Consider the following 23490-nt stretch of genomic DNA (forward strand, 5'->3'; position numbering starts at 1 on the left):
AATATTTAAGTTATCATGTCTTCCGTGCAATATGAGGGGAATCGTGCAATTTCATTTATTATTTATTTATGTACATATTCCCTATCATGTCTATTTAAGTCCCATTTCTTGTTTTTATATTGTCTTGTTGTTGCGCGTTGGCACCTTCAGTTCATATTGTAATTTCGTTGTAGATCTTATGTTACCTTATCACACTATGAGTATTATAAATTATTATATGTATGAATAGAAATCATAAAATACAACAAAGGTTATGAGTGTTGATCCACGACAAGGTCACTCAAGAGAGTACGTTAAAGACTTAAATCTCACTAAAGTGTCCCTACCAGCTCAAGACAACACTACACATGTGAAATGCACACGCTGCACACGTGTTCACGGTGCACAACATGCAGTGTGTTAAACAAAGTGTCCACATTGAGACACAGCAGAAGTTTGTTTTTCACTGTTTGCTGCTGAAGAGATTGATGTTCCCTTGGCGCCCTACTGGCCGTTTGAGTCATCCATAAATGACGATAATAAGTGAATAACAAAGGTTTTCAAAATTGATGAATCACCACAACCACAACCGTTGTTTGAGCATACTGTCATAAATGTTCGCCAAAAAAAAGCAAGCGAGTTTACATGTAGCTGCAGAGACTCACATGCAACAGAGAAATATGACTCCTAATTATATACATCAATATATGATCGTAATGGTTATACCTCTGCATGTGTGACCATTCAAGAGCGTTTCGTCCCTCCCAATTCAATTCTGTCATGAAGGCTGTGTGCGCTGACCTTGCCTGACCTCTGTCCCTCTGACAGGTGAAATCAAAGGTGTTCCTGGAGTACGCCAAGGCAGTGGGCATCCTGCTGTCGGTGGTCATCTGCTTCCTGTACGGCTGCCAGAGCGCGGCGGCCATCGGAGCCAACATCTGGCTCAGCCAGTGGACCAACGACGCCTTAACAAATCAGACTCAAGAGAATATTCACTTGAGGGTGGGGGTGTACGCAGCTCTGGGCATCGCACAAGGTAAGAATCACTCAACATGAGCATTAAGTCAGTTAAGGTCCAGCTCTTGTTTATATATTTACTCTTGTTTAATACCTTTTTTTCTAATGTTGCTCAGTGGTTCAAATTGTGCTTTCAGGTTGTATGTGCTGCCACACCATGGTGCTAACATATTGTTTTACCTGATGGCACTAAAGGTGCTCCACCCACAGTGTCTTGTTGCAGACTTTGTTGAATACACTGTGTACTTGCTTTACAGCTAGTTGTTCTACATTAAACCAACTGGAGAGATGTTTCAGCACGAGAACATTTGAGTGGTGTAATGATGTAACGCTGTTCCTTTACAGCAAACTGTTGATGGACTGACTGTCTGCTAGTAACACACTAACACCTTCCTCTCCAACATATCTTTCCTCCACTCCTCCTCCTCTGATCCACCCCATCACAGGTCTCCTGGTCATGCTCTCTTCCTTCACACTAGCCATGGGGAACATCGGCGCTGCAAGGAAGCTGCACTTTAACCTGCTCACCAACAAATTTCACACGCCCCAGTCTTTCTATGACACCACGCCTTTAGGACGCATCATCAACCGCTTCTCCAAGGACATCTACGTCATAGACGAGGCTCTCCCATCCACCGTGCTCATGTTCCTGGGCACCTTCTTCGTTTCTCTCTCCACCCTGATAGTTATCATTTCCACCACACCCATCTTTGCTGTCGTCATAGCCCCCCTGGCTTTCATATATATCTTTGTCCAGGTACTTTGGGAAAATGTTGCACATGTGCCGGATGATCGATCCTCTTTCTTCCTCTTTTCTTTGCTATTGGCCTTTTCCTGGGATGGCATGCATGTTGGAACAGCAGCTTAATTAATTTTCAGTTTCAGCTTCTCCATAGCCTGTGATGTTGTCCGTGATGAGCCTGCTTCCACACCCCTTCCACACACTCAAACAGACATGCACACACAGGTTGAGCCATACTTCCCAACCCCAATATGCACACAATGTACTTAAGTACCTTTTTGTTTTAGGAACCAAAAATATTATTACTCAGGCTTCCCTTATCTATAATCTCCCTCTAGTGGTGGACCATTGTAGATACAACTGGATCAACTTGGGGCTTTTCTTTGAATGCCAGTGGTCTGCATTTGTTTTAGGGTTTTAGCAGGTGTCATGTAGCAAACCTGTAGACGAATTATTTCCATTCATGGAATATTGGAGCATTTCTGAAGTGGTTTGAAATACCAAAAGGGTAGTTGGTTGGTTAAATTAACGGTAGTCTGTGAATGTATAGGAGTATCTCTGGATAAATATGGAGGATTCTGTACATTTTACCCATTATAACTGTATCTTAATATTTATATCTAAATATAAAATGACTTAGATTCGAGGTTACGGTTTTATTCTAAGCCAACAGTAAAATAAAACAGCAGAGATGGAGAATAATAAACATTACTTTAAAATAGTGATTGAAAAATCTGTTTTTTGTGTAACATTTAGGACAAAGATAACATTCACACTTCTTGAGATACAGTAAACTCGATGTTTGTGGCCATATGAAGTCACAACTGATTAGGTATATAGTTATTAATGAGATAGAAGTTCATTTACTGATACCAAGGTTTGTTGTACCACTTGATTTGTACTTTGTATTTGAATCTGCCTCAGTCTACTTTTAGGGATCAGCGCTGGCACACAATCATTTTTAAAGAAGTGTTTTCTGTTTAGCTGGAGCACACATTGTCATTAGACATCAGGAACAGGTCCTAATCTATTTAACTCAGGTGTTGTATTGTCAAATTTGACCCCCTCCCCTCCCCCTCTCTCAGGTGTGTTGGTGTTGATTAACTGCCTGTTGGGTCGGGGCTTCTGTATGCTGCGGGCAGCCAAGCTCATACACTGCGACCTGCTTCAGGGGGTCCTGCACGCTCCGCAGGGCTTCTTCGAGAGCACCCCCACTGGGCGGTTACTAAACCGCTTCAGCAAAGACGTGGATACTATAGACAACCACATCCCTGACAATATTGACATATGGATGCGCACTTTCTGGTACACTTCGACTGTGCTGCTCATATGCTCTGCCCTCACCCCAATGTTCCTCCTTGTCATAGCCCCGTTAACGGTGTTCTATTGGTGGGTTCAGGTAAATAGGACGTCCGCTAACTCATTAATACAACATGCATGTCTGAGAGTGTGTGTGCATGGGGTTGAAGGGGTTGCAGTGCAGTAGGTGCAGTGTAGTTTGGTGTCTGCTAGTCCAGTAGTCACAGCAGGCTGGGGCCTTCAAGGCTCAGGGGCCAGTGTGTCGTCAGCAGCACCACCTGGTACAGATGATTACACCAATACTTTTTGGCATATTGCAAATCCAGTTATATTACACGTTCATTCTCACAGGCAAAGCTGCTCGGGAGGCAGAGATAATCTCACTAGTTGTACTGTATGTGTACATTTAATGTCCATTTGGAACTAAGCTTGTCTATTGAACTTGTTTTGACCCTGCCCAGTTATTGAGGGTTTGCCAGATAGCTGTAGTAACTTCGGCCCACTGAGGTTACTCCTGCCACAGGAGCAGCTGTGTCTGTCAGGTCTGGTGGTGGCTGTGTAGGCAGTGGGACTTGTGGTAGATGGATGGTCGTGTGCGTAGTGCTAATGACTGCTGTATTGGTTTACATTTGTTTCTGTATTTCAAACAAATAATGAGGGCAATTTCAAGTCATCCATTACTCATTTTGCTATGGATCTTCTCTGTGGGTCAGTCATGTCTGCTACTACAGTACATCCGCTTAAAGGAGCACTTATTTTACACATCGAGTTTAGTTTACTTTCCCGAAGGAGTACTAATCAGCCTGTGAAAACAGTTGAATCATTATTTCTGCGGTGCTGTGGAGAGACCTTTTCTTAGTTTTGAAAGAGGTGGCTTAAGACCTTTGGAGCTTGACTCGTGCTATGAAACAAATACATATCTCAGTGTCTGCTGCTTTGGTCTTTAATCTTGTGAGCTAAAACATTGGAGTATCCCTTCAACCCCTGTGGATACACATCATATAATGCTAGCTGTTTTGCTAACCAGATTATCTTTAAATCAAGCCTACAGACTTTAAGTTAAGGAATAATCAATCACTCAATAAAAAAGTCAGTCTGTAAATCATTTCAAATCAACAATCCAATCCACTTTAATTCAACAGTCACAAACTAACTGGAAAATGATACAGAAATGAGAAATTCATGGGGTGTTTTAGTGCGCGTGTACATTTACACTAACTAAATGAACCTTCAAATAGCTTAAATCTGCTTCACTATCACAATCTCTTAAATGTCTTTGTCTTTGTCATGACATTAATCCTGCATGGTTTATGTCTTTGCGGCATCATCTGTCTCTAAACTTAGTCTTTGTTTGAATGATTAATTTCTAAATTTATGATAACTAATCATACCAATAATAGCACCAAAAATTGATCATTTAATAATCTGTGTGATGAACAAAACACCTGCAGTTGAACACATTTGATTAACTGTGCAGAAATTCACAGAGTTATTATGCACTAAGGGATTTTTGTTCCTATTCTAGCTATTTGCTAACATGATTGGTCTGTTTCCATGCGGTTTAAAGTGATTGCAGGTAATATGCATGTAGACTGAGTTGGCATCCTATCATAAATGTGTAAATTGGACTATTAAATAATCACTGTGAGTGTTTTGTTCACACAGGCTTCTTAATTACTCTGCATGTGTGCGAGTGTGTGTGGACTTGATTGTGTGAATCATATTTGTTTTTAACATCCGAGCATGTTTAACACCCTGTTCAGTTGTAATGTTGTGTTTGTTTCTCTCCCCCCACCCCTGTAGAGATTTTACGTTGCCACGTCCCGACAGCTAAAGCGCCTGGAGTCAGTCAGCCGCTCGCCCATATACTCCCATTTCTCTGAGACGGTCACCGGCACTAGTGTAATCCGAGCCTATGGCAGACACTCTGCCTTTGTTCTCATGAGTGATATGAAAGTGGATGAGAACCAAAAGTGTTACTACCCGGGTATAGTTTCCAACAGGTAAGTGTCCCATTTCAGCTGTGTCTTAAGTTTTAATATATAGTAGGCCTACCTTTAAAAAAAAGTTGCAAGACAAGCAAAGAAAATCAGGATAAAAGGCAATAAATAAGAGAAAGTTAAAAAACAAAAAAAGAATAATTTAAAGGTGGGGTAGGTCATTTTGGAGATACCAGCTCGAGTGTGCTAGAATTTGCAGAGATGCGATCAGATGCAAATTCGCTCCGACGGCGCGCATGAAGCGGTGGACGCGGTGCGAATCACGCGATTGAGGCGATGGAAGGGTGCCGCGTCAAACGCGAGTTTAATTTTTTCAACTCGGGCGTCAAATTCACGTGACGCGTTCTCGCGGAAGCCAATCAGCGGTGAGGATCTCAGCCTGCCATCACTGACGTTCAATCAGAAAACATCAGCCATTAGCAGTTAGCACACAGAGATCACAGCTCCTCATATCTGTTCAGAAACTGTACAAAAGTTAAACAAGAACAAACCACAGACTGTCTGTGTTATGGTGAATACAGTCGCTGGTTTATTTATGTCTGTAGGCCGTTATGAGTGTGGAGTGAGCATATACAACGTTAGCTTAACCTGGTCGACCCAATCTCCATTCAGAAAACAAACATTTTAAAAGGTTGTTCGCCTGCCGTCTTGTCTGCAGACTTGTCAAAGCATTAATCCATGGTTTTTACTAACCGGTATCAGTATGTTGTTACGTCGGCATCATTTAGAAACGTGTATTACAATTTAATCACGGTAAAATATGTTCATTTTGTTGTAGTTGTAGCTCCCGAGCCAGCGCGTCTTGTTTGAATTATGCGAGTAAACACAGCTGGCAGCCGCGGTGAAACTCGAGCGACTAGAGCAGGGGTGGGGAACCTCCGGCCTCCGGGCCGTATACGGCCCGCGAGACAATTTGCTACGGCCCTCGATGTCATTTATAAACACACGCAAAAAATAAAAAAATGAAAGAAATCTAGACCGCAAACAAATTAAACAAGCGAGTGCCTGTTTTTCCTGGCCAAGGTCAGGGTCCTTGAACACAACACGAGCCTAACGTGTCATCACGTGGTATATGTCTCGACTGACAGGGGTGCAGTTCTGACGGAGAGCACCAGAACGCCACTCCAGCACTTCAGAAATTGCAGTACCGATAAGTCCATACACATGCCGCAGTTTCTGCGTGTCTGTGTCTTTAGTTGAAAGCCCAGTGGCGATCTGCTCATCTGTCATACTGATCAGACAGTCAATAACTGTGTTGTTATCATTAGCATCTGGTTAGCTAGCTATGCTAACAAATATAAGAAGCTTTGTCTACAACCAGTGAGGTAAAGGCACATCTTTATATGATCATTATAGTTATAAAAAAAATAAGAGAATAAAGTAAACAGGTATACAATACTATACGACAGTTATTAATAAAGAAGAATACAGTTTGAAAGGGGAGTGATTTGTCAAATATCCATAAATTAAAAGAAAATCTGCTTACAGTTGTGTTTGGGTGTTGAGAGATGTGTCCATAGATCTCCTAATGTTGCTCTCAAAGTGCACCAGATTGATGCTTTTAACTTCAACATTTAAAAAAAATCTTCCCAGGGGAGCACGCCACACCCTGCACGTGCATGCATACGCGAGTCATGGTGAGATATCTGGATTAAGAGGTTGCTTTTTCTTTGCACAGAATGAAATGAATGGGCTGTGATTTTAGTTTTTTTAAGCAGAGGTCAATAACTTGTACGGCCCTCTGAGGATATTGTAAAAATTGAAATGGCCCTTGAGAGGAAAAAGGTTCCCCACCCCTGGACTAGAGCGATGCGATGGGAGCGTTTGGAGTGAAGCGAATATTCGCATTGCGTCCGGTGTGAACGTAGCATTACAGAGCCCCTCCTCCAACACACACGAACGCGCACATGACCAATGAGGGCACGAGATAAGTTTGTGCACAGATGGAAGGCTGACAGGCATGGCGCGTTTCCACTGCAGCGGGTAGCTCGCTTTAAGCGTGCCGAGCCGTGCGGGGCCCGTTTTTGGTTGCGTTTCCACTTGGCCTAGTTTTGGCCCGGGGCTACTTTTTCACCTTTTTTCTGGCCCGACTAAATCGTGGTTCTAGGGCCAGGAACAACCGGGCTGAGTTTGCTAAACTAGAGAGAGAATCGCTGACAAGGGGGCTACAACTACAACAAGATGAACATATTTGACCGTGATTTAATTTTAATACACGTTTCAAAATGATGCCGAAGTAACAACACACTGATACCGATTAGTAAAAACCATGAATTAATGCTTTGACAAGTCTGCAGACAGACGGCAGGCGAAACACCCTTTTAAAATGCTTGTTTTCTAAACGGAGCTTGGCTAAGCGAACGTTATATATGCTCCGACCGTCCACACTCACAACAACGGCCTATACAGACATAAATAAACCAGCGACTGTATTCGCCATGACACAGACAGTCTGTGGTTTGTACTTGTTTAACTTTTGTCTAGTTTCTGAACAGATATGAAGAGCTGTGAGCTCTGAGTGCTAAGAGCCAACGGCTGTGTTGTTTTTCTGGGGCTCTCATTGAAGATGACGTCACGGCTCCGCCTACACTGCGTTACTATAGTAACTACCCCAGTTCCTAAACTGTAACGGCCCGTCCACAGAGCGGCGTGAGTTGACACTTGCCGGTGGGCGTGTCTGACACTCGACCAACAACCAATCACATGAATCTCCCGCCCCTGACACACAAGCAGCGGTTTGATTGGCTAGAGCTTGTTCTGGCATATGATTCGATTGGCTGACGCTTCTGCCGAGGCGTCAAAAGTTGAACATTGCTCAACTTTTGCAGCGAGCCGCGTCACTTCCCACGATGCAGTTCGGCTAAAAGTGACGTCACCCCATTCAAAGTGAATAGGCAGAAGTGTTGGAAGCTTCAACGCACGCCGCTGTGTGGACGGGCCGTATTGGAAGCGCAGCATTAAAGTGAGCCGGGCCTAATAAGGCCTAACCAAACCGAGCGAGGCCTGCAGTGGAAACGCGCCATTAGTGAATGTCCTGTACTGCTCTTAAATCTCATCACATCAGCTTTTCCTTTCCCTCTTGGATGTTCTTCTGGACCCTCAGAGAAAGAGAAAATGGTGAAGCAGTCCTGTCTCTCAGGCATGTCCTTTCCTAACAGAAATATCAAAAAACATTATTGCAGAGCAAGTGTGTTATTTAAGAAAGAGGTGTGTTTGTTTGGTCAGGGGCTATAAATATAATGATTTTTTTATTTGAATGTGTTTTTTAAATCCAACGGTGTACTACAAAGATAATCAGATTATGAATAAACCGTTCTAAATTCATCAACATTGAAATAAATGTATTATTAAAATAATATTTAACTGTTATCAAAGCTTAGTGCAACTGTAGAAGCTTGCTCTGTGCGGTTGTCTCACTGAAAGAATCACTTTTAACATGTTTTTTACAGTCAATATGCAGAGACAAAGGGTCGTAGTTCTCACTATGTTCAATAATATTTGCCTTAAATACATTGAAATGTGAAAGTTGAACAAAAAAGTTATGTGGCTTGGTAAAATGTAAATGTAACCTTTTGCTAAGAAAGTACACTCAACATTACTGATGTGTAGGTGATCTAGTATTTAGTCATGTTTAATGGCATGTATATCAGTATATTTGAGTCATTACTTTATGCATTCTTTGTAAAATATGAAAAAGGTGTACCTTGGAATCCGTGCTGAAGTTCTCTGCTGTTAGGAGTCCAGATGTGTCTCTCCTCTGGTCCAGCCTGTCTGGATCACCTTGAGGACACTTTGAACAAACAGATGTAAAGTTAAATGCGTGGGTTACAGACTTCTTTACATGCAAACAACTTTGTATCTTCTTTTAAAAAACAGGTCATAATCTTATTGTTATACTTAAGAAATTGCTGGATATCACAGTCCTTATACTGTATCAGTTTGAGTAGGTCTTTTTTATTTTGGATCAGTTTTTCATGAGTCAGTCAAATTAATTTGTTTTCATATGCCATATTCATATGTATCACATACGTAAGTGTAAGACACAAACCTATTTAACAAATGCAATGCAATGGATAAGCTTAATTTTCACTGAAGTCACAGATAACGTCATATCTAATATTTAAACAAATAATTTCCTTGTCACTAAACTAAAGCATTGACCACGCTATTCATCGTCCTTAAATGCAGGCATTAAGTTACATGTTCCGTTCTACAGCCACGATAAGGCTGTTTCTCAAGTGTGAGGATAATACAATTAAAAGAGGCATTGGTAATGATATTAAAATCGACAATGTTTGGGTCGTTTGTCGGATAGGCGGTTAGCTGCAATAAATAACTCCAGTTCAACAAACCATATTACAATATCTAAGGGAGCGTTATTTCTGGACCATCTTGAAATGTGTCGTTCATATTTAAAAAAAATATACACACATTTCATTGTGAGGTTGATTTAATATACACTAAGCCTCTCTTCAACAATACGTTGACGTTAGCTAGTCTATTTTATGATGTAGTAGAGCATAGCGAATTTAAACAAACCTTAACAATGCATACAGTAACCTAACTAGCAAACTAACTATCTAACATACAAGGATGACCTTATTTTAGCAACCTCGCACAGAAGCCTTTTGGTATACAGTAGCATCCCACTTAATGTTATACACTCTTGGATGCTACGCATAGCATCGTTAGCACAGATGGAGCTACGATTGCTCAAATGCTAACCCAACTCTAAACATTCTTTAACGTTAGCTTAATAAAAAACACCAGTAACATAACATAAAGTACGCAGGGTTGACATACCAAATAAACTGCATTCATGGACGGTCTGTTTTAACCGCAGATAAATCCTATATTTGCATGACGAATAGTCCACCAGGAGCCAACACAACAAACACGGCCGAGTTCAAGTAGTGTTCTCCTCATGAGCTGAGCCCCTGTAGCATCACGGAGCCAATGGAGCTAACGGAGCTAGCAGTGAGACTATATACAGAATATGTTTTTGTGGATCCAGGCTAGAAACATGTTCATTTTCTGATGTTAAGTTGGACATTTTAAAATAGGGTCTACGGGAATTGCTCCCATCTGCATCCATCGCCTACAGCAGAGGTGCCCAGTACGTCGACCCGGGGGCAATGCTGGTAGATTGCGAGTCATTCATAACAAACAAAAAATCCAGTTTCGTTAAAATAGACAAAACAGGTTTTGATCCCTCCTCTCTTGGCCTCCCTGCCACTTAATTCAGGAGTTTACTTGATTGACAGAAAAAGTGACCTATCGCTTTCCAGTCTGTTAACTCAGAATGCAAAGCAATACAAAATCAGTCAAGTGCCGGGAAAACTCAAATTAAGTTAAAGAGACAAACAAGAGACACACAAAAAAATGAGTGCGGGACCGAGCAAAAAGCTAAAGACATACCACTTCCACCCAGAATGGGAGGAAGAATATTTGTTTGTGATGTCACATTCAAAGGTTATGTGCCTTATTTGTAAAGCAAGCGTCGCTCTGCCAAAGAAAGGTAACGTGGAGAGGCATTATCGGAGTGTTCACAAGGCATATGGCAGCGACTTCCCTCCGAGTAGCGAGTTGAGAAAGGTCATTTATTGCTACACAAATATTATCTCGCAGTGTCGCCAACTCGTTTCTAACATGCAAAAAGACAAACAAATGCGTCTGTGGTCGGTGTATTGTCGACCTTTCCAATCCAGACGAGATCTCTCCCCGTCTGTGTGCGAGGGGGCGGGGCAGTTTACACACACGCGGCTGCTGCAAGCAGCAACACACTGCGGGGATGGCTGAGAGAAGCGCTCCAAAGTGTGGTTAAATGTTACCCGTCTTGAGGTGGACAATGCTCCTTGCCAAGAGTGTTTAGCATGTAAGGGCGGTAACACGAGTAATTTATCTAAACATTTAGCAAAAGTGCACCACATTCAGACGGAGGAATGCACCAGGTTCCACTGTCTTTCTAGTAGCTCTGTAGCCCCCCCATCCATGAGTAACCTTTCCACGTCAGGTGTTATGTATGCTAGCAGCAACACACAGAGTTAACTCAATTATACAAACATGGGTTAATGATTAGAGGTAACTGAGTTATTTATTTTGTTAAAGTTTCAACTATTCTGTTTACAGTTCTGTCATCAGATTATTTAATACGATTTGTTAAAACATTGTTGTTTCTTTTGATGTGAAATATTATTTATTTTATTTAAATAAAAAGCAATGTTAATTTTGGAAACAATTTGTTAATTTAATAATATATGTATTTTTGAATCAAGTATTAATCTTTATTGTCTTCATTGTTAATGCCTAAAACAACCTCAAGCTAAATCTAAAAGTTGATGGCTAAATAAGAGCGTTGGAGAAATTGTTCAAGGCATACAGTAATAGTCTGAATAGTCGATTAGTCGTTTCATTAATCGATAGATTAATCGATTATCAAATTAGTCGTTTGTTGCAGCCCTATTGTAGTTATCCCATGTATAAATAAAACGTGTTATTCAGCAACCCTTGCAATTTGGGATTTTATTTTTGGTTGGTAGACCTCGGTGAGCTGGTCATTTCAAAAGTAGCTCACCAGCCCAAAAAGTGTGGGCACCCCTGGCCTACAGTTTGCAGCATTGGGCTTCACCGCACTGTCCCCCAGAAGTCGGTTTGATTGCATTCGGGCTCGATTGCTTATCCTGTCTGAGTAGCCCGGATGATGCTGCATCGCAATTTTTGACATCCAATTTTTGACATCGAATGTTTTGACATCGAATTTTAAACACCGAAATATTTGACGTCGAATTTTTTTCACTTGAATTTTTGGGATCTGAATTTGAACATTTTTATTTCACATAGGTAAATTCGGAGCAAAAACAATTCCGATACATGATTTTCAAAGTAATTATTTTCAATGCTATAAATTCGGTGTCTGATCAAATTCAAATACTTCTGTCTCTTGTTTGCTTCCATAGTAGACGTGTTTCGACCAAAATATGACCCGGAGGAGGAGTACATAGTTATAACCAGCGCTGCACATAACTGGTGCGCAGGTGCGCATGCGCACCCCCCGCCAAAAAAAGAGCACCGGATCATTTGAAAAAAAGCGCATTTGCGCACCAGCAGAGAGATAGAGAGATATTTGCGAGTTGCATAAGAACTGGTAAGATAGCAGGGTTTCCCACACAGTCTTTACAAAGTATAATTCGCGAGCCATTTAGGTTTAATTTTTTGTATCCGTCCACAAGCACGACAGCATCTGTGATCCCTCACTCTACCCCTCGCTATCGCGTGAAGGGTCTGCTTTATGTGCCCCGCACAGTAACCCCGCTGCGAGGCGAACAGTTCATGAGAGTGCTCACTAGCGCACCTCCCCCCCCCCCCCCCGTTCATAAAGTCAAGTACCCCTCAAAAGGTACGGTTTATTTCATTTTAAGGATGCGCACCAAGCACCATCTCCAGGTGCTCCTTTGAGAACCAGGGCAAAAAAGTTATGTGCACCCCTGGTTATAACATTATATTAGTGTAGCTAATACGAAATAAATAAAATTAATCAATTAAAACTGAGAACATGATTTTTATTGCATTTTAATTGTTATATTTTGTTTTAATATGGGTATGACTATGAGCTGGATTGATGTAATCCACAATCAGTATTGAACAGAAGCAACCATTAGCTTATATATGCTACCAGATGAATACATGTGTTCATATGTATCCACTTCATTAAAAAATAATCCAGCAATTAAGTTTAATAACCTCCTGAAAATCCTAACTGGTTTTAATGATAGTCAAGATGTCAGTATTAATTAAGGTTTACATTGAATGTCATTCCAGATTTCTAGTTTTCATCAAAACATAAACATCATAATTGAACTTTCAACCAGATGCATGAAGTATTTAATAATATATATTGTGTCTCACAGGTGGCTGGGAGTACGTATCGAGTTCATTGGGAACTGCATCGTTTTGTTCGCTGCTCTGTTTGCTGTGATTGGAAAGGAGAATCTGAACCCGGGTCTTGTGGGTCTGTCAGTGTCCTACGCTCTGCAGGTACAACTAACTGCTGCAACTAAATCCATCTGCAGGATTTCACCTTTTTTTTTTAACAAGTAATGTAAATCAGCAGCTGAAGTTAGTTATGTGTATACGTCCTAACAAAGGTAGCTAATGTTGCCCATATAAGTGGTAACTTATACAACCATTTATCTACTATCGTTATCTTTAGCCATTCACCTATTCCTTTAGCCATTTTGACCATTTATCCACCGAATGTAGCTTTTTCACCATTAATGTACTTTTAGCTTACTGTTTTAGCTGACGTTAACTCCTGACTAATCAAACCATTTATCTAGCATTTTTTTTTTGTTATTTTAACCTTCATCCACCATTTGTATTTTTGTATGCTATTCGGCTTTAATGGTTAGCTAGCTATTTCAACCATTAGCTATTTTGACCATTTATCCACCACTAGTTCTGCTAATGTTACCTGTCTCGAATTTGTACTTAACCAATTAAACCATGTATCTACTATTATTATTATTTTTAGGTAATACAATTTAGGTTATATTGAACTATTCATCCACCCCTTGTTTCTTTTTAAGCGAACTATTTTAGCTACTTGTCTATAACGATTAGGAAACCACTTTAACCATCTATTCTAACTCTGTGGTTCTGTTGTAGGTAACCATGTCTTTGAACTGGATGGTGCGGATGACTTCAGATCTGGAGAGCAACATCGTAGCAGTGGAGCGGGTCAAGGAATACTCTGAGACCAAGACAGAGGTCTGTCTGTCTGTGTGTCTGTCTGTCTGTGTGTCTGTCTGTCTGTCTGTCTGTCTGTCTGTCTGTCTGTGTGTCTGTCTGTCTGTCTGTCTGTCTGTCTGTCTGTCTGTCTGTCTGTCTGTCTGTCTGTCTGTCTGTCTGTCTGTCTGTCTGTCTGTCTGTCTGTGTGTCTGTCTGTCTGTCTGTGTGTGTGTCTGTCTGTCTGTCTGTCTGTCTGTCTGTCTGTCTGTCTGTCTGTCTGTGTGTCTGTCTGTCTGTCTGTCTGTCTGTCTGTCTGTCTGTCTGTCTGTCTGTCTGTCTGTCTGTCTGTCTGTCTGTGTGTGTGTGTGTGTGTGTGTGTGTGTGTGTGTGTGTGTGTGTGTGTGTGTGTGTGTGTGTGTGTGTGTGTGTACTTCTGTCGCTTTCTAGTATTCCAGAGAAGTTGGCTTGTGCATGTGTTTGCTTGCAGCAGTAAAATAGTGTTGGCTTTGTGCTGCTGCAGTTAAAAAGGAGGAATGTAACCACATTCCAAAAAACTGTCCTGCTGCCAAGTCATGTTCTCAACAAAACCTATAAACTATAACCAGATCCAGAAATGTTAGATTACCTGGTGCCAACAAGGGCCCCTCTGTTATACAAGACAAACATGGCACGTGCACTGTACACAGTGTACTTTCTTCTTACTGTTCAGCAGCCATCACAGTGTGTGCCCCATGTATACAGTAACTGCTATAGTTGTTAGTGAGAATCCAGTGTGTCTCAGAGGGGAAATAAATGTTTGGCAGCTCTGACTCACACACAGAAGTCATTTGAAGTTCTGCTAACAGGCTGATGAGTTGTTCAGAAAGTGTTCCTGGTCTGAAATGCTGCTCTTCTGTTCACAGGCCCCCTGGGAGATTGAGGACAAGAAGCCCCCAGCTGATTGGCCCATGAAGGGGAACGTAGAGTTCCACGACTACAGCGTCCGGTACCGAGAGGGACTGGACCTCGTCCTAAAGAACCTCACACTGAGTGTGAAAGGAGGAGAGAAGGTGGGGGGGGTTTAGTGTGGCCATCAGTAAGCAATAATGGGTCAACAAGGTCCACTAATGTGTGTGTGTGTGTGTTTCCACAGATTGGTATCGTGGGTCGTACAGGAGCTGGGAAGTCCTCCATGACGCTCTGCCTGTTCCGACTGCTGGAGTCTGCAGCAGGAGAGATCACCATCGACGACGTGAAGATCTCAGAGATAGGCCTGCACGACCTGAGGTCCAAGCTCACCATCATTCCACAGGTAAACACATGTGCACACACTCCTCACAATATGTCAGAGAAAAATGTTTTGCCATTGAGATATCAAATATTAAGCATAGTGAAAATAAAATTGACTTGGAAACTCTGATAGCTAAAGGGACACGGAATTAATAAAACAGTTATGGATGAATAAAAGGAATACCTTTGCTTTATATTGCACTGACACTGGTTTGCATTAGGGGTCGACCGATTATTGGCCTGGCCGATTATCGAGGCCGATATTCCGCATTTCACAGATTACCTGTATCAGCCTTTTTTTAACAAATTGCCGATACAACTTTGGCTCTGGTGCGGCCGTTTCGCTGGCTGCAATCACCATTGTTCACGAGCAATGTCCCGCCCACAGCGCTATCTGATAGGCTATTACTGAAGTGTCAATCAACACTGAAGATTTTCCGGGCTGCAGCCAGCCAGAGAGGCGGGACCTTCTCAGATTACAGGCAGGTGCGAAGAACGCAGACAGAGGCAAGCAGCAGCAGTAGTGAGCGGTGTTTTGAAGGTAAATCAGTTGAAAGCCGAAGTTCAATAAACATCCCAATCTCCTTTGCTGGAGTTGCAAAAACACCACGATCTTATGATCCAATTCTATCAGTTTCCCAGTTACAAAGGGACATGGGGGGTGGGGGCGGGTAGCGTCTCGCAGCGGAGAAACTGTGACGCGCTGGGGCGACTGGGACGGCTGCTAGTGGAGCCTCGCACAACTCTGCTTTCTGCACCACAATCTGGTGCTGCTGAATTGTGACTACTAAATGAGTGAGACTCAAATATCAGAAGTTCAGAACAAGTTTTAGTAGTTTTTATTTTATTTTTACTTAATTTACTTTACTCAGGGTCACAGAGAGGAAACCAGTTTTAAGATGTTGAAAAGTTCATTAAACATAAAAAGGCACTTCAAAGAAGTTGTGTTACTCTACATTTTGACACCAAGATTTTCAGATTTTACTGCAAAGTATATCGGTTCCAAATATCGGTTATCGGTCTCCTTTATTACTAATAATCGGTATCGGCCTTGAAAAAGCCATATCGGTCGATCCCTAGTTTGCATTGTCTCACAGAACCTTTACCTCTCAAAAATGTTAGCATTATATCACAAACCTTTTTCATTTAGGATCCCTATGTAAGCTTCAGCTGAGAAATATCAATACTGGCACTGGATTCGTTGAATTTATTGTTTATCAAACAAAAAAAAGACAAATATGTGCAAGTTAGTGCATCCCTCCTCCTCGCTAGGAGAGAACTTTGCTGAGAGAAGAGGCATTAGAATCAGACCTACAGTTAGCAACTGTAACGATTCAGCCAGGAACATAACGTTTACTGACCCGGCAAGTAGTTGGAGCAGTCTGGAATGAGACCCACCGCGCTAGCTCTAGCTCTGGCTGAACCGCTGGCTATCTATCTCCTCATTTTACTCCCATCAGAAAAGCAAAATGATTCCTTGATGTTTTTTTTAAACTGTTGGTCAGACAAAACGAGTCCTTTTAAGACTTCATCTTGTGTTCTGGAAGTGAAGCATGAGCATATCTCAATTTTTCCTAACAAAATATGTCAAATGTAGTCGGAAATTGTTTGTACTGTTGGTTTCTACGGATTACTGACTAGAAGCGACTAAAGCTACTACAATCCAAAATATACAATATCTCTCGTTGGGCCTTTTTCTGATTGTCTCTTATGTTTCAAGCCTGAAAATATTTGCCTGTTGCAGGAGCCTGTGCTGTTCTCTGGCACACTGAAGATGAACCTGGATCCCTTTGAGAAGTACAGTGATGAAGAGCTGTGGGCGGTTCTGGAAAATTCTCACCTCCATAAGTTTGTGAGCAACCAGCCGGCCAAACTGGAGCTGGAGTGCTCCGAGGGAGGAGAGAACCTCAGGTTTGTTCAGAGGGAGAGATACAGCAGCTTTTAATGCATGGATGTTAGCAGACATTACATTACATTGCATTTAGCTGACGCTTTTATCCAAAGCGACTTACAATAAGTGCGTTCGACCAACAAAATACAAACTTGAAGAAAACAGAATCAAATAAGTACACCAGGTTTCATAGAGAAAAACTTCAAGTGCTACTCAACTGGCTTTAGATAAGCCAGTCCTTTATTAGTATATAAGTGCTCTGTTAATAGTTCTATCGCTCGAAGTGGAGTCGAAAGAGATGAGTTTTCAGTCTGCGCCGGAAGGTGTGTAAGCTATCTGCTGTCCTGATGTCAGTGGGGAGCTCATTCCACCATCTTGGAGCCAGGATAGCAAACCCACGTGTTTTTGCTGATGGGAACTTGGGTCCCCCTCGCAGTGAGGGTGCAGCAAGCTGTTTGACTGATGCAGAGCGGAGTGCACGTGCTGGGGTGTACGGTTTAACCATGTCCTGGATGTAGGAAGGGCCAGATCCATTCGCAGCATGGTACGCAAGTACCAGTGTCTTGAAGTGGATTCTAGCAGTTACCGGAAGCCAGTGGAGGGAGCGGAGGAGCGGCGTGGTGTGGGAGAATTTAGGAAGGTTGAAGACCAGGCGAGCAGCTGCATTCTGGATGAGCTGCAGAGGTCGGATGGCACATGCAGGTAGACCAGCCAGGAGGGAGTTGCAGTAGTCTAGGCGTGAGGTGACGAGAGCCTGGACCAGAACCTGCGTCGCTTTCTGGGTCAGCTGGGGACGTATCCTCCTGATGTTGTAAAGATGAGATGAAAATGAAATTGACACAGTTAAAAAACGTAAGAGTAAAAGGTGTACAGACTGTCATGATATTGACATGTATACAGTTAAAAACATTATTGAATGTATAGCCAAACCACTAACTCACATCTGTAATCAGTCAATACAAACCGGTGTATTTCCAAATAAAATGAAAACTGCTAAAGTCATACCAATACATAAATCTGGAGATAAACATGTACTGTCAAACTATAGACCAATTTCATTGCTCTCACAGTTTTCTAAAATACTGGAAAAAATCTACCATACAAGACTAAATGACTTCATCACCAAACATAACATACTCTATGAACAACAATATGGTTTCAGAGCAAACAGAACTATATCATTTGCAGTTATAGAATGTATTGAACACATTACTAAGGCAATAGAAAATAAAGAATATGCAATAGGGATATTTCTGGACCTTAAAAAAGCATTTGACATGGTTGACCATGAATTATTAATTTAAAAACTACAGAGATATGGCATTAGAGGTGTTGCATTATCATGGCTATCCAGCTACCTACATAACAGGGAACAGTACGTTGAACTACAAAGCCATAAATCACAACTACTGCAGGTTACATATGGGGTGCCTCAGGGCTCAGTCTTGGGGCCATTACTATTTATTCTGTATATTAACAATATATGTGAAGTATCAAAAATGATTAAAACCATTCTTTTTGCAGACGACACAAGTCTACTCTGCTGTGGGGACGATTTAGAACAGCTATTGGTCACAATGGAGAAGGAACTGAGCAGGATGAAGATCTGGTTTGACCAAAATAAATTAACATTGAACGCAAGAAAAACCAAACTCATAATATTTGGGAATCGATCGACCAATACAGAGAAGAAACTCACTATAAATGGCATCCAATTAGAAAGAGTATCGGAAATAAAATTCCTTGGAGTAATCATAGACAATAAATTAAGTTGGAAACCACATATAAGCTATATCAAAGCCAAAATGTCCAAATCAATAGCAATTCTAAATAAAGCCAAATACCTAATTAATCAAGCTTCTTTGTCTATGCTGTACTGCTCCTTCATACTTCCATACATAATGTATTGTGTGGAAGTTTGGGGGAACACATATAAAACAAATACACATCCTATCTTCATCCTGCAAAAAAGAGCCATACGACTTATACATAAAACTACCTACAGAGAACCAACAAATAAATTGTTCATCAAACTAAAAACACTAAAACTACAAGACCTGGTTGACTATAAAACTATTCAAATTATGTTCAAAGCCGCAAATCAACAATTACCTTATAATATCCAGGGACTTTTCACACAGAGAGAAAGCGTGCATATGTTGAGAGGAAACTGCATTTTCAAAAAACCACCCGTACGAACAAATGCCAAACTTCATTGCATCTCATCAAAAGGTGTTAGTCTGTGGAATAACTGTAATGATGCACTGAAATATAAGTCTATCTAAACTGAAAGTATTATTTAGGAGCCAAATCATTAATGGTTATGAATAGGACCTGTAAAATCCCATTTGTTGTTATTTCTTGTAATTGTAAAAGTAATTTATTTCTGATTGTTTTGTAAAAAAACAAATTAACAAGACAAACATGTCGCTGATGACGATGACCTAATGTTTTATTTATAAGAAAAATATATGTTAGAGGGGGTAGGACCAGAACAGTTTTTTTAAGCTTCTTCTTGCCCCTGTTGAACATGACAGACTATCTGAGAATTTTAATTTTTTTTGTTGTTGTTATTATTTGTTGTTTTGTACTTTGTTATAATTATTAATTTGATAAAAAAAAAAAGGAAAAAAGAGAATATATATATATATATTATTGTTGTATGTTTTTGTTTCTGACATGTTCAATAAACTGACTAAAACATTTTTTTTGTAAAGAGTGTATCTGCAGCAGCGGGTTGTAGCAGCGATGTTTGCAGTGAAGGATAGTTTGTTATCTCGGATCACACCCAGATTCCTTGCAGTCTGAGTCGGGGAAACAATAGAGGTGCCGATGTTGATAGTCAGGTCAAGAGTGGGACAATCTTTTCCCAGAAGGAAAAGCAGTTCAGTCTTGTCAAGGTTGAGCTAGAGGTGGTGAGCAGACATCTACTGAGAGATGTCAGCTAGACAAGCAGAGATGCGTGCGACGACCTGGGTCTCTGAGCGGGGAAAGGACAGAATGAATTGGGTGTCGTCAGTGTAGCAGTGGTATGAAAAACCAGGCGGGCTAATGACTGATCCGAGCGAGTTTGTGTACAAGGAGAAGAGGAGGGGACCAAGAACAGAGCCCTGAGGGACCCCTGTAGTTAATTGACAAGGGTCGGACTCCGACCCTTTCCAAGTTACCCTGTAGGTACGGTCCTTGAGGTATGAGGTGATGAGGGAAAGTGCAGAGCCTGAAACTCTAAGTTCTTGGAGAGTGGATCTGATGATTCACCGTGTCGAATGCAGAAGACAGGTCCAAAAGGATGATGACAGAGGAGAGGGAGGCTGCTTTAGCCGTGTGCAGTTCCTCAGTGACAGCAAGGAGGGCAGTTTCTGTGGAGTGACCTGCCTTGAAACCAGACTGGTGCGGATCCAGAAGGTTGTTCTGATGGAGATAACAGGAGAGTTGTTTAAAGACAGCGCGTTCAAGTGTTTTAGACAGGAACGGGAGGAGAGAGACAGACCTGTAGTTTAGAACATCAGACGGGTTGAGAGTGGGTTTCTTTAGGAGAGGGTTTACTCTTGCCTCCTTGAGACTGTTTGGAAAGTGACCAGAAGTTAGAGAAGTGTTGATGAAATGGGAGAGAAACGGTAGAATATCAGGAGCGATAGTCTGAAGGAGGTTTGAAGGGATAGGGTCCAGAGGACAGGTGGTAGGGCGGGCAGAGGTAATGAGGGTAAGAACCTCACTTGGAGAGAGAGGGGAAAAGGAGGTTAGTGTGTGGGTGAAAGGAGGGTCTGGTGACCCAGCGGTGAGTAAAGGTGAGTCAGAAAAAGAAGAGCGAATATCATCAACCCTTTTTTGGTCAACAAAGTCGCTTGACAAACTGATTGTTCTCTGTAGCGCTGTGTTTCACATGTTGTGTGCTCTTTATGTTCAGTGTGGGCCAGAGGCAGCTGGTGTGTTTGGCTCGGGCTCTCCTGAGGAAGACGAGGATCCTTGTCCTGGATGAAGCTACAGCTGCTATCGACCTGGAGACAGATGACCTCATCCAGTCCACCATCAGGACTCAGTTTGAGGACTGCACTGTCTTCACCATCGCTCACAGACTCAACACAATCATGGATTACACAAGGTTCAACATATATAAATACTTTACAATTTTTTAAACTTTAAAGTAAACCTTGAAATCTAATGCATCAATCAACAGCAATCAGCTTAACTTAGTAAACACAGAACAATGATAAAAATCAGATTTCAAAGCTCCTTAGTGATCCTAAAGTATTCTGGGTTGTGAAGGGCACACAAACATTGAGTGTATCTCACCGAAGCTCACTGTGTGTATTCTTCAGGTCAAAGAAACACGCAGGGGGCACTTTTTAAAATGGCAAAGCATTTTTCTGTATCTTAAAACCTGCATATTTGACACACTGCAACATTTATTGGCATTTTACAGCTAACCGTAGATCAGTGGAATAATGTGAAAACATTGGCAGTAATGACACATGTAAATAATATGATAAACCAAGCAAACTTCAAATATTTATATTCTGTGTTGGTTCGCTTTTAGAAAATATAGAGAAGCGAATGCTTACTGACATTAAGAATCCTTTATTATTTTACTTCATCCTATCTTATCTCAGTGAAATCTCATTCAGTAGAAACCAACAGTACAAAACAACTTCCTCACCTGGCAAACAAACAATAAATCACAACAAAAATGGAGACAGATGAGTTAGAGATGTTGGTAACATAACAACAACAAAATCACGAAACAATCATGAAAATTATGTTAATAGACAACCTTTCTCTGCATAATAACAAGCCATTACTTATGTAATGTGTATATGTACTGTATATATATGTGGGCAATCAAATAATGCTTAATTGGTTAATTTCAAATGCCCATCCATTTGCCACATTGTGTATAAATGTATATCATTTGGATTGTATACTATGTATGTAAAGACTGAATGAACACAAGTGGAGGACACAATAGCACGACTCGGAGACAGAGAATTAGGATGCAAAAAAGGTCTTTATATCCAAGGTTCGGTACACGGGAGATCAGTCAATAAGGCTAACAAAACAGACGAGGAGTAGACAGGAACCGGGTCAGGACACGCAGCTGGGTCAGGTACACGTGGAATCAGATACTAAGAAAAACACTGCTGGAACGCTAGGAATAACTAAGACAAACTGGCACTGAAGGGACTGTGGATGCAGACTAAATAGACAGAGAGATGATAATGGGGCACAGGTGAGGCTAATTAGGGAAGGGAAGCAGGTGGAGTTCAATCAAGGGCAGGAAAGCTGAGACTGAAATGAGAGAAACAACAATGAAAACAGGAACAATAACAAAAACATCAACATGCTGGCTAAGCCCTTACAATGTGAACCTTGTACCGCCTGCTTTGGTAATATCGTGATCAAGCCAATAATCCAAACTCTGAAAAGTATCCATGTTTTGTAAATGACTCATGCTCTCCTCTTTCTCCTTGCAGAGTGCTGGTGTTGGACAAGGGACAGATAGCAGAGTTTGACACTCCGACAAACCTCCTATCACAGAAAGGAATCTTTTATGGCATGGCTAAAGATGCAGGCCTGACGCAGTAGAACTGCCTTTCGTCCCAATTTTTACAAACCAGGGTTGAGGATGAGCTCAGTTCAGTGTGACTTTGCATTTCAAACCTGGCAGTGGAGCTGAAGTGTACCTTTTATTGTGAACTTGGTATTTCTTTCCAGGGCACTCACTGCTGGTTTTGAATGAAGCCTCCTCTGCAGACTTGGATCAATTAGCCATTGCAAACAGTTGTAGTGTTTTCTAAACCCGTATCAGCAAAATGTACATATTCTGTGATTGTCTTAAGTTTCTTGCACTGAATGTGTTGTTCTTTGTGGCAAAGAAATGTCCATTTGGCATCTCATAAGGATAAACAAGCCATATGTGCAAGTACTAGTTGATCCAAGCCTGCTGTTTAGTGCCTTCTGCTAGTGGGATAAAGAAAGCCAGTGAATGTATACTTTTCTAATCGGCTGACTGCTGCAAAACAAACATCAACAAAAAAAGGAGGAAATGTTACAGAGAAAAATATTGTGCCACTGTTACTTTCCTCAAAAGAAAAACAACACTCCTTTTGTGATAAACCCACTTGTTTTTGTACTGTACCATTATTTAAGCTAATTTTTAAAGAATTGTTTAATCTTAGGGAAGTTTGCTCAGTTTAATATGTGATTCTTTTGTGAACCAAATCTATTGAAACTTGAACTCTGTACCACCAAAATATGAAAGATGATAAAGCCTTTATTAAAAAAAATGGAAGAACAATGTTTGTGTGCCGTCTTGGTATGATACTGAATCTCAGGGTCACCAAACATATTGCACATTAAAAGTGGAATGCACATAACCAAAGAGTAGTGGTGACTTCAAAAACTTGCAGAGACTGACAATTATAATACAATAAGGGATGGGAATGTGATTACATCAACAGAGAGTTGGCCATCTTTGGAGGATAGTATCAACTGCAACCTATTCACTGATCCATGGATGTACAAAGAGAAATGGATACAGCATTAATTCCTACCAAAATGGTAGTGAT

General features: G+C 41.2%; 1 protein-coding gene across 1 annotated transcript in view; it reads left to right on the forward strand.

Annotated features, from left to right (window-relative positions):
• Nucleotides 1-23219, forward strand: part of abcc3 (ATP-binding cassette, sub-family C (CFTR/MRP), member 3) — a 105057-nt gene extending 81838 nt beyond the window's left edge. Inside the window, 10 exon segments of the mRNA XM_071206830.1 lie at nucleotides 808-1015; nucleotides 1443-1753; nucleotides 4841-5040; nucleotides 12945-13071; nucleotides 13702-13803; nucleotides 14667-14813; nucleotides 14897-15055; nucleotides 16778-16944; nucleotides 20832-21026; nucleotides 22396-23219. Of these exon segments, the coding sequence (XP_071062931.1) occupies nucleotides 808-1015; nucleotides 1443-1753; nucleotides 4841-5040; nucleotides 12945-13071; nucleotides 13702-13803; nucleotides 14667-14813; nucleotides 14897-15055; nucleotides 16778-16944; nucleotides 20832-21026; nucleotides 22396-22507 (1728 nt within the window). The 3' untranslated portion in view covers nucleotides 22508-23219.
• The last annotated feature ends 271 nt before the right edge of the window (nucleotides 23220-23490 follow it).

The sequence above is a fragment of the Pseudochaenichthys georgianus genome, chromosome 19 (genome assembly GCF_902827115.2).
Source record: "Pseudochaenichthys georgianus chromosome 19, fPseGeo1.2, whole genome shotgun sequence".
In the NCBI taxonomy this organism is placed as follows: Eukaryota; Metazoa; Chordata; class Actinopteri; order Perciformes; family Channichthyidae; genus Pseudochaenichthys; species Pseudochaenichthys georgianus.